Source organism: Polyodon spathula, chromosome 12, assembly GCF_017654505.1.
Source record: "Polyodon spathula isolate WHYD16114869_AA chromosome 12, ASM1765450v1, whole genome shotgun sequence".
NCBI lineage: Eukaryota > Metazoa > Chordata > Actinopteri > Acipenseriformes > Polyodontidae > Polyodon > Polyodon spathula.
This window is the reverse complement of record NC_054545.1, coordinates 18899006-18918663: the sequence shown is the minus strand read 5'-3', so window position 1 is coordinate 18918663 and position 19658 is coordinate 18899006. Positions and strand designations below refer to the sequence as shown.

The 19658-nt window shown below is 38.7% G+C and overlaps 1 protein-coding gene across 4 annotated transcripts in view; it reads left to right on the top strand.

The window, feature by feature from the left end:
* The window catches only part of ttbk2a (tau tubulin kinase 2a), a 73427-nt gene that overhangs the window by 13288 nt on the left and 40481 nt on the right, over positions 1-19658 (top strand). For all 4 annotated transcript variants that reach the window (XM_041266552.1, XM_041266551.1, XM_041266553.1 and 1 more), the window contains exons 2-3: positions 7255-7404; positions 10954-11101. In XM_041266552.1, the coding sequence (XP_041122486.1) occupies positions 7336-7404; positions 10954-11101 (217 nt within the window). In that variant the 5' untranslated portion in view covers positions 7255-7335. The remainder of the gene's footprint in view (positions 1-7254; positions 7405-10953; positions 11102-19658) is intronic.

The window sequence follows — 19658 nt, the reverse complement described above, 5'->3', positions numbered from 1 at the left end:
ACTTAGATTGCACACAGGTGGACTTTATTTAACTAATTATGTGACTTCTGAAGGTAATTGGTTGCACCAGATCTTATTTAGAGGCTTAATAGCAAAGGGGGTGAATACATATGCATGCACCACTTTTCCGTTATTTATTTTTTAGAATTTTTTTAAACAAGTTATTTTTTTCATTTCACTTCACCAATTTGGACTATTTTGTGTATGTCCATTACTTGAAATCCAAATAAAAATCCATTTTAATTCCAGGTTGTAAGGCAACAAAATAGGAAAAATGCCAAGGGGGGGTCAATACTTTCGCAAGCCACTGTAGTTTTCGGCCTTGTGATTGCCCAGGAAGCCCCGAACCACTGCGACAAAGCTGTTCCAAGCCGCTTTCTCCTTACTAGTGAGCTTCTTGGGGAATTCGTTGCACTCCAGGATCATCTTTATCTGTGGTCCAATGAAGACACAGGCTTTGACCTTTGCCTCAGACAGCTTAGGGAAGAAGTCTTGTAGGTACTTGAAGGCTGCCGACTCCTTATCTAGAGCTCTGACAAATTGTTTTATAAGGCCCAATTTGATGTGCAATGGTGGCATCAGCACCTTCCGGGGGTCCACCAGTGGCTCCCACTTGACGTTGTTCTTCCCCACAGAGAACTTCCCGCCTGTGGTAGTGCACCTTGGTGTCCCTGCTGTCCCAAAGACAAAGATAGCAGGGAAACTTGGTAAAACTGCCTTGGAGACCCATCAGGAATGCCACCATTTTGAAGTCTCCTATGACCTCCCAGCCGTACTCATCATACTTCAAGGCCATCTCAGAAAAATGCAGATACGTATCCACTTAGGCAGCTGGAACTAAACTGAAATGGTGGGCTTAAGGCTCCTGTATTTATATTACTATTTATAGTACTGGAAAGTTCTAGAAAGTTCTAGAAGTTACTCCAAGTTTACTCAGCACTGAATCTATCTGGAATGTTCTGGAAAATAGGTAAATTTCAAAATATCACTGTCCTGGTCACAAAAGCAAAGTTTGTGGGGAATAATAGCAATTTTCTATACTTTTGAGGCATAAGCAATTAGGAAATAACACTTACTACCCAGGAACCAAGAAAAATAAAAAATTGTTACACGGTGTTATCAACGTAGTTTTGTTTAAACAAGTTATAACAGTATTCCAATTTTCTTAGGTAAGTGAAGAAATCTTTTTTTACAAACTCCACATGTGTAAAATACTAAATACCAAATGTTTAAATCATTCCATGAAAGCAAGTGTGTTTTGTTGGTTTTATTTTTGTGAATTACGGTAATTTAAGTGATTTACATTAGACTTTATTTTGAGCCTTTATTTGATGACTTGCATGATGTACTGTATACCGTGATATTAAGGTTACCACTGTATTTTAACGGTTATCATACCCTAATGTCTGTGTTGTGTTTTTGGTGAATGGACTGTCGCTATTGCTCAGATCCGCCTCCGTTTTCTTTTTTTCGGCTTCTCTCGGCTTGTATCACCTCTCTCAGCCATTGAAAGCTTTTATCTGCTTTTTCCAAAGAAGAAACGACCAGGCACCTGTGTATGACGCCTTTTTGATGATGTCGGACAAGACGACTGGAAAGGAAACATTGTAATGTTGGACCTGTTCTGACGTAGGACCGCAAAGGGTTAATGAATTAGACTCTGCGATACTGTATATGGAAGCTGTCTGTCCAATCATCCTTATATGTATTTATTTCACATTTACATTTTGAAAAATACAAAGACAGTTGCTTACCTAGTTATGATGAAAATCACTTTCTTCAGCACAAGTTATTAACAGGATCTGAATCTGGGGTGATACGGACCCTGTCTGTCTGTTTATCTGTCCATTGACAAGTTTATTTACAGGACTGGTCATACTGTAGCTATCGACAGAGTAAGACTGGGGGTATGTGAAGGCATCTCTCCATCCGCATGACTGTATACCAGCTTATGTATACTTCAAGTCAAATGTTCAAAGGGTTTCCTCCAGTCTCTAACTGACTCCTGTTTTTGGAAAGGAGAACAATGCACAATTGTACAAAACTAGAACCTAACATTATAACATGGATTTATGGAATAAAGTATATGAGATATTGCAGATACTGTTTTTTGTGTCATGTAGTGTCAGTATGAGGTGCGAGGGACTGAAATAAAGCTCACCTGCTTCAGCTGTATCAGTACTACAGTACATTAAACATATAACCTTGCATTGCACTCAAACTAATTACTATAGTGATTTAAATAAATGTATGTATCTACCGATTTGTAGTCATGGATTTTCTGGAATAAGGCGAAATAAGTAAAACCTGAGTGATTGTTCAGTAAATGTCTGTGAAAAAGCGGCTGTATTTAATAAAACAAAAGACTAACAGGCAGTTCAATAAAACAATAGTAACTTTACAAGAAGAAACACCCAGCTACAGGAAGGCAGTTTAAATGTTTTTCTAAGTAGTTTCTTGCACTGTTATTATTACATCTGTGTTTACCTATTGAAGTTTATATTTGATAGCTGTTATTTTTTGTACAGATTGTATAACAGTACATAAATTGCTTCCCTGCATAGCTCCCTCTGTCATGGTTCTCCAGGCTGTTTGTTTTGTACTGAGACATGCTTTATAAACCCTCGGAGGAGACAGTGCACTGCAGTTTTGCTCTGGTGGTTTGATCTCCGTAATTACTGTAGATACAGAGGGTGTATTATTTAAACCATCTCTATGCTCTGCCATAGGCTACTATGTAAAGGAACAAAGTGAAGCTGTATGTGTAAAACGCTTTTTTGTTTGTTAAACAAAGCATGTTTTTTATTGTCACTATGGGTTTTTTTGTGTGTACTGTGTGTTCATTTTTATTTTTTATTTTTTTTATAGAATTAGTTCCCAGAAAATTATTATAAAAAAATGACACAACTATTAAGTTTCCCATATGTGACAATTACTAAGACTCTGTATCGTTCAAGATTAGTGCTAATCCAGGTGTTTGAAACCAGCCTGTTGTGTAGGTGAGGTACCCCTTTCTGCACTTCAGGTGTGATGGATTAAGCCCCCTCGTAAGGGCATCTTGTGTGAATCTGCAAATTTGTTGTCGCTGCTTCTACAAAGCTGGAATTCCTAAACCATTTCAGCTGGCAGCTTCATATATTGTTTTGTAAACTCATTTGACTTTTTGCTTTCAGGGTGAGAAGGCCAACAGTATCGGTTCGAGGTATTGGCTGCATACCTGGTACAAATATGTATTCTCTGTGAGTTTGTCTTGTTCAAATTTGTTTGTGTCGTACAAGAAAAATAAACTATTACATGTGTTTTGACATTGCATTTGAATTTACTTGAACCAATTATTTTTAACTAAGAATGAAAAACACCAGATGAAAGCAATGCCAGCGATACAGCCGGCAAAATGCCTTGCATGCTGCGCCATGCCTGTCTGTCGCGGCCTTAAAGGGGAAGTCTCATGCAGGTGTTTTTTTGTTTTTATCTAGACTCTGCTCCTCTAGTTAACTATGATCTTTTTTCTTTCTTGGTACTCCCCTCGCATTTTCAGTTTGTGATAACATACATACAGGCTCTAATGAGTCCTTGCTTGCTGCCATGATTGCTTCTCCTTCCTAGCGCAAACATTGAAAAAAAAATTAGATTTTAGGGGTTAGATCTTTTATTAAACCTTTGTGGTCCTATGTCAGACCAGGTCCGACATTACAGTTTTCCCTTTCCAGTCCGATGTCGGACCCTGTTCAATGTCATCAAAAAGACGTAAAGCACAGGTCTGTAGTCATTTTTTCTCTGGAAAAAGCAGTGGAAACATTTCCATGGCTGAGTGAGGCCAATAGGCCGAACAAAAAGGGCATATCTGATAGACCCGTGCACCACAAAGATAACACGGACATAAACAAAGGAGATAGCTGCATCTGCATCCAGCGCTCAAAGAATATCACAGACGTTTGCAGAGCTTTTTGAGATGTTATAGTAATAAAATAATGACTTGGATCGCATTATTGAGGAGTTTGGTGTAAAAAAAGATTGATCAGGAGAGAATTTATCAGTATCCACGTCTATAAAGAGGCATGTGAAAAATACAGCGAACAAGGGGTGGGGCTTGGCTGGAGATACAGTACTGAGTGTCCTTTTGTGATCAAGTGCCTTTTAAACCTGTTTTGCTCTGACAAAAAATATATTTTAAACAGTGCGTGTGAAAATAAATTGGGCCTGACGCGCCTGAGAAGTGCTGAATAAATGGACCACAAAGGATTAATAATAAACTGGGTGAAATCCGAATGGTTGTTGAACAGGCGTTTGGGCTATTGCAAGGTAGGGGGCGGATACTACTGAAGCATACTGAAGTGTACCACGAGCTTGTTCCTCAAATTGTTGCAGCCTGCTGTATCCTGCACAATCTGTGCCAGGACCGTAAGGAGGTGTTCAGGTAAGCAGAGGAACAGCTACCCCAGCCTTCAGCAAGAATTGCTTAACAGCGATATGACGAAGGTCCTGCTATTAGAGATGCACTACAATCTTTATTTTTGTAACCCGACGTTGTAATTTTATTATGTAATGTTTTTGTTTCGTTAGCTTATTTTGTGTCTTTTTATACCAAATATAGCATCCTCATTTGCGCTGTGCTTGTGTGACTGCTTCTGCTTAATAAAGAATTAGAATATTGAGTATTGTTGATTCCCAAGAAATGAGTCGCAAAAATTCCACACCACATTTTATTTGGACAGTGAGCTCAACAATGTTTGTGTTGTGCATTGTATCAAGCTGCCTCATCATATCCTCTTCCCTTATGGATGTTAACACAGAGTCTCTTCACCCCACCACAGATGTAAGTGGAGGATGGGCACGGGTTTTGCTCAGACTTAACTAGGAGAAATTGCATTGGAGTATAGTTATACACATTTAAACATAGTAGTACTTTACAATAAAGGCGTTTTGACAGTGGTTTGGAAAGCTATTTGCAAGTATAGTCTGAAGTACTGTACAGTAGCTGTAACCACCTGAATTCACAAGCCCACGATGCAGTTTACCAAACGTTTTAGTAATAGTTTTAAACAGAAACTTGGGTAAATACAATCAGTAGGATACTTTACAAATACATTTAGATCTGTGTATGATTAGCATTATGCAAAGTTCTAGGGAAGACGGAGAAAAAAGTGGGGTTATCTGCAACATCAATCTGATAAAGGAAATACAGCAAACAAAACATGAATTTCCCTGCCGACCATTCCCATGTGACTTTTATAGCAACTTTACGAAAGGACTTGAACAAGCTAACATTTTCACGAGAAACTTGTATTTACATGTGTAAGTGGGAGTTGATTTCACAAGCATTTCAACAAATCTCACAAGAAATTGAGACTTTCACAGTAAAATACTGAGTGTTTGTTTTTTGGGACATTTTCACGAGCTTTCCCTGCCAAGTTTCACGCGCATTGTCCATACACATGAAACAAACCAACATGTAAACAGGCCTGTTGAGACTTCCCTTTTAAAGAAAATAAAACAGCATTGTTCTTTGTCGTATTTCTATTTCTTGATTTGGTGTGTATTATATCAGAACCCCCTGTCTGAGCAGCATTATCACTAGATTACAGCTCAAATGAACGGTGCACAGAACAATCTGTGAGGAAAGGCTGCTTTGTGCCTCCAGTGAATTAAGCCTGCTTTGTTCCTGTGAACCCAGATACAAAGCAGGTTGTTGTCTTTGGGAAGCCTGCCAGCAATCTGTGTGCGCCGACTACAAAACTGCTAACTAAATTAGACCCCAGGTAGCCTGCATATTATCTCTAAAGTTGATAAAATAATAATTTTTATAATTTTATATATTGTGCTTGCATGGAAGTTTTCTGTACACTTTTCTTCCAATGAGACAACATTTAACATTTGGAAGTGAAGCTGGTCAGTATTTCTGGGTGTGTAAAGATAAATGGGTCATTCATCTCCAGTGCGGTTATCGTGGGTGTGACATGAGGCTGAACATTTCCAGTTTTCAAATGTTCTTTTAATGTCTGCAAAGCAGAGAACTTTCAATAACTTAAACAACATATTTTTAACACCAAATGTCATGTCAATTGAATAAGTGGTTTTCCAGAAACAGTTTATGCAAAAATGTAGGTGTTACACACACACAGACAGATGCATGCACAGACAGACAGACTCCCCCCCCATATCCCCAGAATCTGGTATTCTCAAACTGTTCTACAGATACCGTATTACTTCAATTTGGCACCGCTGCGTTTATTTTAAATTGATCAAAATGACTGCAGCACTTAAAAGAGGGCGGCCTTTACACAAGGGCGACCTTTATTAATAATACTACGATTTTCAAACACTGCGATATTTTATTACATGATTTGTGACATTTTAGAAGTATCGCGGTTGCTTATTTTCTGTAATACGGTAGCCTACCAGTATGTAGCAGTGTGTGTGGCTAACCTACTTTGACTACAGTACATTTATCGGTGACAGTTACCGAAGCCTATTAGGTGGGAGTTGGAAGGTTAGGGGAGTACTGTACCAGCGAATCAGGAGTGTGTATTGGTTGTTAAGGGGCGGGACAATGCTGGTGTAGCAGTTAAATCCAACAGTGTGACATAGATGTTTTTCTACACCAAAAATTACCTCGGAATATCAGTTAGATTTCTGTAAAAACTACAATATATCCTACTCGGTTTTTTTTTTTTCTTGCTGTAACTTAATGTTTGTAATTTCTCTGTAGGAGAAACCTAAACTAAATCTTCTTATAGATGGTAAGCACATTGTACATTACAATTGAACTAAAAACAAGAAGGATTGCTGTTCTGTAAGTAGTTTATTTTGCATTTTCTTTCAGAACTGTATTACCAGAAAGTAAAATGTGCTTACTATGTGTGTGTTCATTAGATTTAAATTTACGTGCTAGATTGAGGCTCCCATCTCTTCAGGGTGTTACATGTACATAGTCAGTGTTGCATGTTTATTTGTTTACTGTGTGTGTTTCTTTATTGATAGCGGCTTTTATTCGAGGACGGCCACTATTTTAAAGCTGATATATGACTGCGGTGTCAATACGAGGGCGTCTTTAATACAAGGGTGGCGCCAAAGTGAAGTAATATAGTATTTGAAAACCGGTGAAGTGTGACGGCTGACCGCTGACCGCCTCTACTGTACCCTATTTGCATGGGATTTCATCCCCAGTAGGAGATAGTGAATACATAAATACATGAAGGAACTGTATCATATTTAACAATGGAAACATTGGTTATATATGTGTTTTCTCCACAGTGAGTGGTTGGCTGACCGGCGCCCCCTAGAGCCCAATGCTGGGATCTGATCTGGACAGCGCCTAAGGCACAAGGTGACAGGATGAGTGGGGGAGGGGAGCAGGTTGACATCCTCACCGGCGGCATCCTGGTCAAGGAGCGATGGAAAGTGGTAAGGAGCCAGATGTCATTTTCATTGATAAAAGCCTGGAGATGTTTTTGTTTCTTCTTTACTCAAGTTCAGTTTCTTCTCTCACAGAAACAGTGAGGGACAGAAAGGTGGAGATTTTTACTCTCCCTTTAGATTACTTTCAAGTAGATTTGCAAAACGAAAACAAAATGAAACATTTGCATCTGGTCTTTTCTACATAGTGATAATGAAAGAAAATAAATATTAAATAGATCAGATACCAGATAGGTAATGATAGCACAACAGATAATATTTCAATTCAAACTTGTATGTGCAATAAATTCAACCCTCTGCTGTACCTGCCCCGGAGATAGACATGAATCAACCCACAATAACCCAGTCTCTTCAGCACAATCCAGTTGCATTAATTTGATCTTGAACAGATTGAACAATGCTGTAATTTACTGATGCAGTACACACCAGAAAAAAAAATTGCATGAGAACATAAAAAAAATTAAATAAAGAGCCCAACAGCACTGATCCAGTTCCTTGTAGCTGACTAATCTTGAAACTTTGTTAAGTCTGGTCTTATTCAGTAAACAATCATTCAATCATTCAGCATCAACAGCATGGCTAGATAACCCATTCTGTCCCCTCCCCACTTTGTGTAAAGGAGTGTCTCCTACTCTCTGTCCTAATGTAGGTCTGTCTCCACTTCATTTCCAACTGTGTCCTCTAGTGCTGGTTTCTGTGCTATGCTTAAAGTATTGACTAGGACGAACTTTGTCAAACCCCCTAATTCCTCTTTACTCTGGGGTATGGGTTGTTTTGAAAACAGACAGTCTGCTTCAGTCTTCACCAGTCTTTACAGACCTTCAGTTCTTTGGCAGTGCTGTTGCCTTGTAGAAGGAGCCTGCCACCCCCATCTTGAAGCACTCCAGGCCTCTCAAAGGTAGTTTGCGCTCATTAAAAACAATTAGGCTGTGTTGGGGGAGGTAATTGGAATCTGGAATGGTCTAACAGCTCTGAGCAGAAACATGTTGCTTATTAAAATTCAGCTCTGGATGCAATCTGCTCTGCACACAATCAGAAAGAGTCTGTCTGAAAAAAAATGTTCCGATTTGGGTTTTCTACAAGGACTCCCAGAAGCAATTCACTTCGACAGGAAGTACAGCATGGCAAGAGACGTTTGCCACTTTTATTGTTTACTAATGCTATGAAAAAAATACCACTAAAAATGAAATACACATTTAACATGAGGTGTTTCATTCATATACGAACATTTGAGATCAACAGTGACGGTAATAGATAGTGCTCCAGATAAGCTGTGTAAAGGGTATTTTACTTATTGAAAAAAGATGGATTATGCATAATATTTAAATTGAATGTGTAAAGAATACACATTTTTTGCACAGTTTGAGTTCACATGTTATGAAGCTTCTTGTACTTTGTTAGTTCCCGTCGTCTCAATGGTTAATTGTTAATAAACTGCATGCGGTAGCTAGGGAATGGATCATGTCAGTACAGCTCATTGTAGGCAGCCTGGGAATTGTCAGAAACACATGCCCAGTAAGTATGGGTTTTCAATTAAAAACAACAAAAAACATGCAGTTGAATCCACTTACTTGCAATGCGTGTTTGTGACTGGTGAATAAGCCTAAACCACTACACACCAGACGCAATATGATTCTTCATCAGGCGAAAATATACTTTTGCAGTGACATGACCATACACACCTGAAGTGAGAGAGACGTGATGCAAAAGGTTTAAAAACTGCCAGCTCTATACAACTCTAAAATTGCTATTGACAAAAATATTATTTACTAGTACATATTCATCAACATGATGTGGAAATATCTTTTTCTGAGTGTCTTTGACGGTATTTTAAAATATATAGCAATAAATCATATATACCTGCTATATCTAGTTGCTTTGAAATGGACTCCCATTCATTATCTTTCATCACTGTATTTTTATAATTGCAGTGATCTTTGAAGCTCTCAGTATTTTTTCATGGCAAGTATTATTCCGTCATTTTGAATACTGCTTAAACTTGGTGGACTGTGCATTGAAGCTGTTCTCTGATTGCTCAATTCCCTAGTTGTTGCGCGACAAACTCGCAAAAAATAGGATTCAGTCCTATGTATTTTGCATCACCATGATGTTGTCCCTGTGTTGCCTGTGGTGTGAAAGGTATAGGTTCTATTAATTTTGTCGCAGCATTGCACATGCTCGCTTGTCACATGGTGTCAGATGTGTAGCTGCCTTTAGGATTAATCTACGCCGTCTTAGTCCCCCTCAACCTAACCTGTCTGTCAACCGAATGTTTGTAGAAATACAAGATTCTGTATTGGGAGACAATTCGGAGAATATCGGTACAGTTTTTAAAAAATATTTGTGGACATTTTTTTTATTAAAGTATGTTCACATGGACAAAAAAAATAGAAACACCAATGTAAAGTCACTTAATAGGGCGTTGGCCCAATATGGTATCCTGCTATGTGGAGTTCTCGGCAAACCATTTGATGAAACTGGCTGCTCACGCCCCTGGTTGAAATTTGCAGTCAGTTGATCTTCAGTTGCTTGCCTGTTTTGCCTTGCACTTCGAATTAATGCACGATCCTGGAGAATGCGCTTCCACCCACTGTTGCCCTTTGCTGATGTCTTTCCCTCAGAGTTCCATGCCGACATCACCTTAAACACAGTTGCTAGTGAAACATCAGCAAGTTGAGCTGTCTTGGTCACTGAAGCTCCTGCCAAGCGCACCCCAACAATCACCCCACTTTCAGAGTCACTGAGGTCTCCTCTTATAGCCACGCTAGCCATAGTTACAGGCAACCAGGCCTGTCCAGCATTTTTATACATGACCTTAAGCATGCTGGGATGTTATTTACTTAATTAACGCAGGAGTCACACTTGTGTGGAAGCCCTTGCTTTCAATATACTTCATTTACCCAGATGTTTCCATTTTTTGTCCACTACTTGTATATGTATATATAATATTCAGTTTCTGTGTTGATTTGCTCACAGCCATATTGTTTGTGGTCAATAAAGCAAACAGGAGTAGTTTTAGTTTTTGTTTTTATTGTCAAACCGTGTTTTTGTACAGTAGTTCAAAGTAACATTACAGTTAAAATGCTAGGCTGTAGTAATAAATACCCCACAAGTTATAAATAAAATATGTACAGCATTTTTTGAAAGTACTCGACTTCCAAAACCTTATCTGGAGCACTGGTGATAGATTAACTGGAATTATTGTGTTAAGTATATGTACTTTAACAGATAGATTGAGCCCCTAACTCTCCCTTGGTCTGTACCCCTCTATACTGTAAGAGAGTCCTCAACTCTCCCTTGATCTGTACCCATCTATACTGTAAGAGAGCCCTCAACTCTCCCTACTAGTTCATAAAAATCATAAACGGTAAAACTGAAATACATATAGTCTACTATGTTAAACTCAGACAGAGCAAATCTTAAATTAAGAAGCCTCTCTTTGCATCTGTGGAGAGCTGCCAGCATGCATATTTAAAACAGTTTGTGCAGAAAGGTCAGTTCTAACCCCCGCCCCCCCTCAACCTCTGTGTTCCCCAGCTCAAGAAGATTGGTGGTGGTGGGTTTGGAGAGATCTACGAGGCTGTGGACCTGCTGACCCGCGAGAGCTTGGCTCTGAAAGTGGAGTCGGCACAGCAGCCTAAACAAGTCCTCAAGATGGAGGTGGCCGTGCTGAAGAAGCTACAAGGTGAGCACTTCCATGAAAGCCGTTCCCTTTAGGACTTCAGAGTCTGGGTCAGAGTTACCATCGTTATTGGTGTTCCACCTTATAATGAGCGTGTAAGTGGTAGTGAAATTACATTCTGGGGCGAATGGTATAAAGGGCTGCCTTATAAAGATTGTGCACTCCGATTCCAAAACAGCTCACCTGAACGGGATGTTCATCTCTAAATAATCTTCTAATTGAAAAACCAGCATCCATACTTTTGTATCAGACCTGGTACAGTAGAACTCTCCTTAGTTACAGACAGACTCCTTCAGTCTTGTTCAAATGTAATCCATTCTCATTTTAACTTAAAAAAGCAGTAGAGGAATATTCCAAAAAAAGTGCTTTAGTGCAAATCATTGTGGCAAAAGCTGTGAGTCCATGTTGCCGAAACGTAAATGTGATATTGTTTGTGATGTCATCTCAGGGCACATTGGGCACATTGTTTGACCAACACATGCACTAACTAACTAACTGGAATAATCATAAAAAATCAATGCATCTTTGAAGAATCAGGATCAGTTCTTGTGATTTACAGAATACCCAATCAGGTGTATGGCAATGTGAAAGGCAACTCATTTCAAATAAACACTAATGATCTTAAAAAAAGGACCAGGCCTTTTCAAAGAAAGCTCTTAGATGTACTGAATAGAGAACGGATTTGTAATGTATCATTTTATTGCAACTTCTAAGGGAATTAAACCAATTTCCATTCCCATTCCAATCTAATATATCTGTTTTATAGTGCTCATGGTGAGCCAGCTGTGGTGATGCTAAGCACTTTCCCACATGCCCAAATCAGAAGAATAAATTCACCTCTTTTTTTTTTTTTATTGCTTTTGGTTTGATGAAAGGTCAGGGCAGGGTTATGGTATTCAATTCATTATCAGTATTACAGATAGTGGCAGATGTGCTACAGCAGCAAGCAGAGACCCAGCACTCAGCTCACTCGCATTGTTAAGGGATGGAGATGTGCTTCACTTGCTGTGGAGATATCAGTTGACCTCTGTTTGGTTTTATAGTTCCCCTCGGTTCAGGGTCATCATTCATTTAAATGGGATGTAAGTGGTGGTGCTGGTGAAAGTCAGTGTCTACAAAGGCAGTGTAATAATAAAACAGTCCAGTTTATTTTAACAGGCTATCCCCTGTTGGGGATGTAAACGGTGGGCTTGCAGTCCCACAAACAAAACAAAAATAAGAAGCAATACTGTGATCCACAATATTGATCGACCCATCCTTGTCACAGCATTCCACCAACCTTAACTAGTGTCCTTCTTACCAGTGGGTAGTGATGGCTGCTATAAGAAAGGGCAACATTATTAATTTGCTCCTATGTGATTCATCGTGAACTCTCCACCAATCACAGTAAAATAAAGTATCCAGTGCCCGTTTTCACCCTGTCTGTCTGATCATTTTCTCTAGTCCGGAATCTTTGCAGTCCTAATAAAGATGCAGGAAGGCACCAGGCCAGTACAGTGCAGTGTGCATGAAAAGCACACAGTGAAGGTGTAGTATGTGAACACTTCTGTATTGATCTCCAGGGAGCACTTCTAACAGGAGAGTCCCATTGATCATCCCTGAGCACTCTCCAGGACACATTTTAGAGGCTCATAAATACATGCATTGTATAGATTGATTTTAGCCTAATTGGGTCATGCCCTTTTAATTACATTAGGGATCCTGCTTGATCCCAGTATTGCAGCTGGGTTGGGCAATGCAGGTTATAGTTGCTCTCGGAAAGCATAACTAAGAGGCTTTTTTTATCTCTTTGTACATTAGGGCTGTGCAAAATAGCTCTTATTTTACCTTCAATTTAAGGCCATTTGTAGTGATAGAAATTAGGTTTAGTAATGAAAAATGCACTTGACAACAGTGAGAAAGTAACGTGTATTATATTGACTAATAATTGTATCAGTAACCAGTTAAAAAAAAAAAAAAAAATCGAAGGGAAACAGTAGATGGTATAAACAAGGTAGTGTTTAGTTTGTATTGAAAACACTCATTCTAATAGGACATGTTCTAGAGATGTAGGTACATTACTCTTTGTCATGCTTGTTGAAGGGTAGTTTTTATGTTAGGATTCCAAGGAGGACAACCCAAATGCAGAAAGCTGGTCAAGTTCAGCTCCCCCTGTGATGCAGATATTTCACTATCAGTTCATCTATGTTTTCTGGGACCTGATTCCTAGTCACTTGTTTAATAGAACCCGGTTAATGTGCAGTGTATACCATTAAAAAAAAAAAAAAAAAAAAAAACAAATTTGTCCATTTCATGCCCAGAATCTAGATTCAGCTATACATCCCAGTAAGTGTAAGAAATACACTTGCTTTTACTCAGATGGGCTTCTTGAAAAAATACATTACTGGATCACAATGGCCTCCCAAATCAGCAAGCAAACATAGCTTTCAATTCAGTTTAACATAGTGCTGATAATCAAATACTAACACAGATAATATGCACACCACAGAAACGATCTTTTGTGTGAGACATACAGCAGCTTCACTTGCCAAAGAAATGTATATAACGTAACATTGCCAGAGCTGAGTGCCTCCCCGCACATGGGGAGAGGTGTGATCTGCCTATGGGGACGTGCATTAATCACTTCAAAATTATCTGAAACCGGAATCTGCTGATATCTCTTCCTGGGCTTTAGTTTAAAATAGCGATTAGGAGGATATTTCCTGTGGGTGGAAATAAGGCATTTCACCATCTTTGTGACACAGTGCTCAGGAAAATCAGTGCCCCAAGATCAAGCTTACTGTATAATAGCACTAATTAGCTTGGATTAGGCTCCACTGCAGGTCATTTCCAGATAGCATTTTGCCTCGCGGCTTTACCAAAGCAATTCAGTCTTAACTTTCGTCATCAGTCTCATGTAACTTTGATGAAAGGACAAATTAAATCGCAAGTAAAATACTAGTGTTAAAAAACATTTCTATCGCTGCTAGTTTGTCAGCAGTTTAAATCTATACAGTATTGGGGACACAGGGGTATATAATCTGACCTATATGAAGCATTTATTGTATCTATTTTTTGCCCTTTTAAATATCCTTATCTGACCTGGCAAATTTCTTCTCTTCGTAAGCAAAACATTTGTTAAGACTTCAGTGCATAGAGTTAACACAGTTAGACAGTATGTACCGTATTTAGTGTGTGTGTTTGTAATGAGTACAGGGTTTAAAAAGTCCCTACAAAACATACCTCATGGTAACATAGGCCATTTCCCCATTATGTTTTAAAAGAAAACCTTCAGTGCAGGAAAATGTACTTTAGCCCCAACTAGCATTATTGTTATGACCAGTGTGAATATATATATATATATATATATATATTAGTGCCTTGCAAATGTATCAGACCCCTGACCAATTCTCTTATATTACTGAATTAGAAATGGTACATTGAAATTTCTTTCTGTTCGATATTTTATTTTAAAACACTTAAACTCTAAATCAATTATTGTAAGGTGACATTGGTTTTATGTTGGGAAATATTTAAGAAAAATACAAAACTGAAATATCTTGCTTGCATAAGTATTCAACCCCTATGCTGTGGAAGCTCCAAGTTTGCACCGATGAAAGAAATTGCTCTAACGAGGACACAATTACTTTACCATTGGCCTCCACCTGTGAATCATTAAAGTTGCTGTCACATTTTCTGGATAAAAACCCCACTGTTGAAGGATCATTGCTAAGGCTGTGAATCTGAAGGAAAATGAAGACCAAAGAGCATTCTACAGAAGTTACAGATAAAGTAATACAAATGCGTAGATTAGGGAAAGGGTACAAAATAATATCCAAGTGTTTGGATATCCCAGTGAGCACAGTTGGATCAATAATCAGGAAGTGGAAGCTGCATCACACCACCCAGGCACTGCCAAGAAAAGGCCGTCCCTCAAAACTTAGCACTCAGACAAGAAGGAGACTTGTGAGAGAAGCCACAGAGAGGCCAACAATCACTTTGAAGTAGCTACAGAGTTCAGTGGCTGGGAGTGGATGTAATGGTGCACCAGTCAACCATATCAAGAGCTCTGCATAACACTGGCTTGTATGGGAGGGTGGCAAGAAAGAAGCCATTACTCAAAAAGTACCATCTGAAAGCGCATCTGGAGTTTGCCAGAAAGCATGAGAGTGACCCAGCTGCGATGTGGGAAAAGGTTTTATGGTCAGATGAGACCAAGATAGAGCTTTTTGGCCAAAACTCAAAGCGCTATGTGTGGCGCAAACCTAACACTGCCCATGCCTCAAGACACACCATCCCTACAGTGAAGTATGGTGGTGGCAGCTTCATGCTGTGTGGATGCTTCTCATCAGCAGGGACTGGGCATCTTGTCACAACTGAAGGAAGAATGGATGGAGCAAAATACAGGAAAATACTGCAAGAGAATCTGCTTCAGTCCGCTAAAAAACTGAAGCTTGGGAGGAAATTCACCTTTCAGCAGGATAATGATCCCAAGCACAAGGCCAAAGCAACGTTGGAGTGGCTCAAGAACAAAAAGGTGAATGTCCTACAGTGGCCCAGTCAAAGTCCTGATCTCAATCCCATTGAGAATCTGTGGCACTATTTGAAAGTTGCGGTCCACAAGCGTCGTCCAACCAACCTGAGCAACCAGGAGCAAATCTGCCAAGAAGAATGGGCCAAAATCACTCCGACACTGTGTGCAAATCTGGAACATACTTAACCCAAAAGACTTAAAACTGTTATTGCAGCGAAAGGTGGCTCTACCAAATTTTAATGTGTGGGGGTTGAATACTTATGCAAGCAAGATATTTCAGTTTTTTATTTTTCTTAAAAATATTTCCCAACATAAAACCAATGTCACCTTACAATAATTGATTCTGAGTTTCAGTGTTTTAAAATAAAATATCGAACAGAACGAAATTTCAATGTACCATTTGTAATTCGGTAATATGATTGAATTGGTCAGGGGTCTGAATACTTTTGCAAGGCACTGTATATATATATATATATATATATATATATATATATATATATATATATATATATATATATATATATATTATATAACTGACTAAAACAAGATAATTACATCAAAATCGATTTTTCACTGTGTGAAGCAGGTCTGCAGCTCCTCGTCAGAGGTGCTGTCCTGTTTCTATGGTGCCGTGTCTTTGTTGTGTCCTTGAGGTTAGTACAGCTAGACTGGAAAATGATTTGTTACGCTTCTTGATATCAAAATTTAATAGTAAGTGTTTTTTTTTATATATACATAAGAACATAAGAAAGTTTACAAACGAGAGGAGGCCGCTCGTTTGGTTGTTAGTAGCTTATTGATCCCAGAATCTCATCAAGCAGCTTCTTGAAGGATCCCAGGGTGTCAGCTTCAACAACATTACTGGAGAGTTGATTCCAGACCCTCACGATTCTCTGTGTAAAAAAGTGCCTTCTATTTTCTGTTCTGAATGCCCCTTTGTCTAATCTCCATTTGTGACCTCTGGTCCTTGTTTCTTTTTTCAGGTCAAAAAAGTCCCTTGGGTCGACCTTGTCAATACCTTTTAGAATTCTGAATGCTTGAATTAGGTTGCCGCGTAGTCTTCTTTGTTCAAGACATATGACATGCCTTTTAAACCCGGAATAATTCTGGTTACTCTTCTTTGCACTCTTTCTAGAGCAGCAATATCTTTTTTATAGCGAGGTGACCAGAACTGAACACAATATTCAAGATGAGGTCTTATTAATGCATTGTACAGTTTTAACATTACTTCCCTTGATTTAAATTCAACAATTTAAACAGTGTATCCGAGCATCTTGTTAGCCTTTTTTATAGCTTCCCCACATTGTCTAGATTAAGACATTTCTGAGTCAACAAAAAGGTCTTTTTCATAGATTCCTTCTCCAATTTCAGTATCTCCCATATGATATTTATATTGTACATTTTTATTTCCTGCGTGCAGTACCTTACACTTTTCTCTATTAAATGTCATTTGCCATGTGTTTGCCCAGTTCTGAATCTTGTCCAGATCATTTTGAATGACCTTTGCTGCTGTAACAGTGTTTGCCACACCTCCTATTTTTGTGTCTTCTGCAAATTTAACAAGTTTGCTTACTATACCAGAATCTAAATCATTAATGTAGATTAGGAATAGCAGAGGACCTAATACTGATCCCTGTGGAACTCCATTTGTTACCATACTCCATTCTGAGGATTCTCCTCTAATCAGTACTTTCTGTTTTCTATATGTTAACCACTCCCTAATCCATGTACATGTGTTTCCTTGAATCCCTACTGCGTTCAGTTTGAGAATTAATCTTTTGTGCGGGACTTTGTCAAAAGCTTTCTGGAAATCTAAATAAACCATGTCATATGCTTTGCAATTATCCATTATTGATGTTGCATCCTCAAAAAAATCAAGCAAGTTAGTTAGACACAATCTCCCTTTCCTAAAACCATGTTGACTGTCTCCCAGGACCCTGTTACCATATAGGTAATTTTCCATTTTGGATCTTATTATAGTTTCAATAAGTTTGCATATAATAGAAGTCAGGCTTACTGGTATGTAGTTACCTGGTTCAGTTTTGTTTCCCTTTTTGTGGATCGGTATTACGTTTGCAATTTTCCAGTCTGTCGGTACCACCCCTGTGTCAAGAGACTGCTGCATGATCTTGGTTAGCGGTTTGTAAATTACTTCTTTCATTTCTTTGAGTACTATTGGGAGGATCTCATCTGGCCCAAGGGATTTGTTTATTTTAAGAGCTCCTAGTCCCTTTAACACTTCTGCCTCAGTTATGCTAAAGTTATTTAAAACTGGATAGGAACTGGATGATGTGGGGCATGTTGTCCGTATCCTCCTTTGTAAAAACTTGTCAAAAGTAATCCTTTAATATATTTGCTGTTTTTTTTTCTTCGTCTATGATTTTGCCATTTGTATCTCTTAGACATTTAACCTCCTCTTTGAATGTTCTCTTGCTGTTGTAATATTGGAAAAACATTTTGGAATTGGTTTTAGCTCCCTTAGCAGTGTTTATTTCTATTTCTTTCTAGGCCTTTCTAACTTCCTTTTTGACTTTGCAGTTCCGTGTACTCTTTCTGTGTACTTTCTTTTTGGTCCTTTTTTAATGCTCTGTAAAGTGCCTTTTTTTGCTGAATATTTTTTTTAATTGATCTATTAAACCATTTTGGCAATTTAGTTTTACATTTAGATTTGTCTACTTTAGGGATGTAATTGTTTTGCGCCTCTAGTACTATATTTTTGAAGAACAGCCATCCTTTTTCTGTGAATGTTTTCTTTATTTTAATCCAATCTACTTCTGTTAGTCTCTGTTTCATACCTTCATAGTTTGCTTTTCTATAATTGTAAACCTTAGCTTTAGTCATTACTTTTGGGGTTTTAAAAAACACTTCAAATGAGACCGTGTTGTGGTCTGAGTTTGCTAGTGGTTCTCTGACCTCTGTTTTAGTTATTCTGTCTTCGTTATTTGAAAAGACTAAATCAAGGCATGCCTCCCCTCTAGTCGGTGCCTTGACAAATTGTGTTAGGAAGCAGTCATTTGTCATTTCCACCATTTCTATTTCATCTGTCGTGCTCCCCACTGGGTTTTCCCATTGTATATGGGGGAAGTTGAAATCCCCCATTAGTATTGCTTTTCCTTTGCTACATGCATTTCTAATGTCATTGTATAACAGATTATTTTGCTCACCGTCTGAATCTGGCGGTCTATAGCATGCTCCTATTATTATGCCCTTTGAATTTTTGTCCGTTATTCTGACCCATATTGATTCGGCTTTGTTTTCTTTGTCCAGGTTTAACACCTGGGCTTCAAGACTGTTTCTTATGTATAGCGCTACCCCTCCACCTCTTCTGTCCTGCCTGTCTTTCCTATACAGTGTATACCCACAAATATTATATTCGTCCCCATCACTCTCAGACAACCAAGTTTCTGTAACACCTATCACATCATAGTTACCTGTTAGTGCAGTAGCTTCAAGTTCTAGAATTTTGTTTCTGATACTTCTAGCATTTAGATAAATACATTTAATGGTTGTCTTACCTGAGTTGTTCTTGTTTTGATGCGGTCTCCCTTCTGTTTTTTTGTTGATTTCTCCCCCCTTCCTTTCTAGTTTAAATGCTTCTGAACCTGCTCGAGGATCTTTTCTCCAAGTAGACTGGTTCCCTTGTTATTTAAGTGCAGTCCATCCCGTCTATACAGATAGTCCTTGTTGTAGAATGTGGTCCAATGATCAAGATAGGTGAAGCCTTCCCGTGTGCACCACATCTTCAGCCATGCGTTTTGATTAATTATTTCCAGCTGTCCATATGGTCCTTTGCAAGGTGCCGGTAGTATACCAGAAAATACCACAGTTTTGGTTTTCTCTTTTAATTTCCTTCCTAGCTCTCTGAATTTGTTTTGCAGGGATTTTGGTCTGTCTCTTCCAATGTTGTTTGTACCGATGTGGACGACTACTACCGGGTCGTCTCCTGTTCGTTCTAGGAGCCTGTCCACATTCTCAGTGATGTGCTTGACAGAGGCTCCTGGAAGGCAACACACTGTTGTAGTGAGGGGGTCCAAACTGCAAATTGAA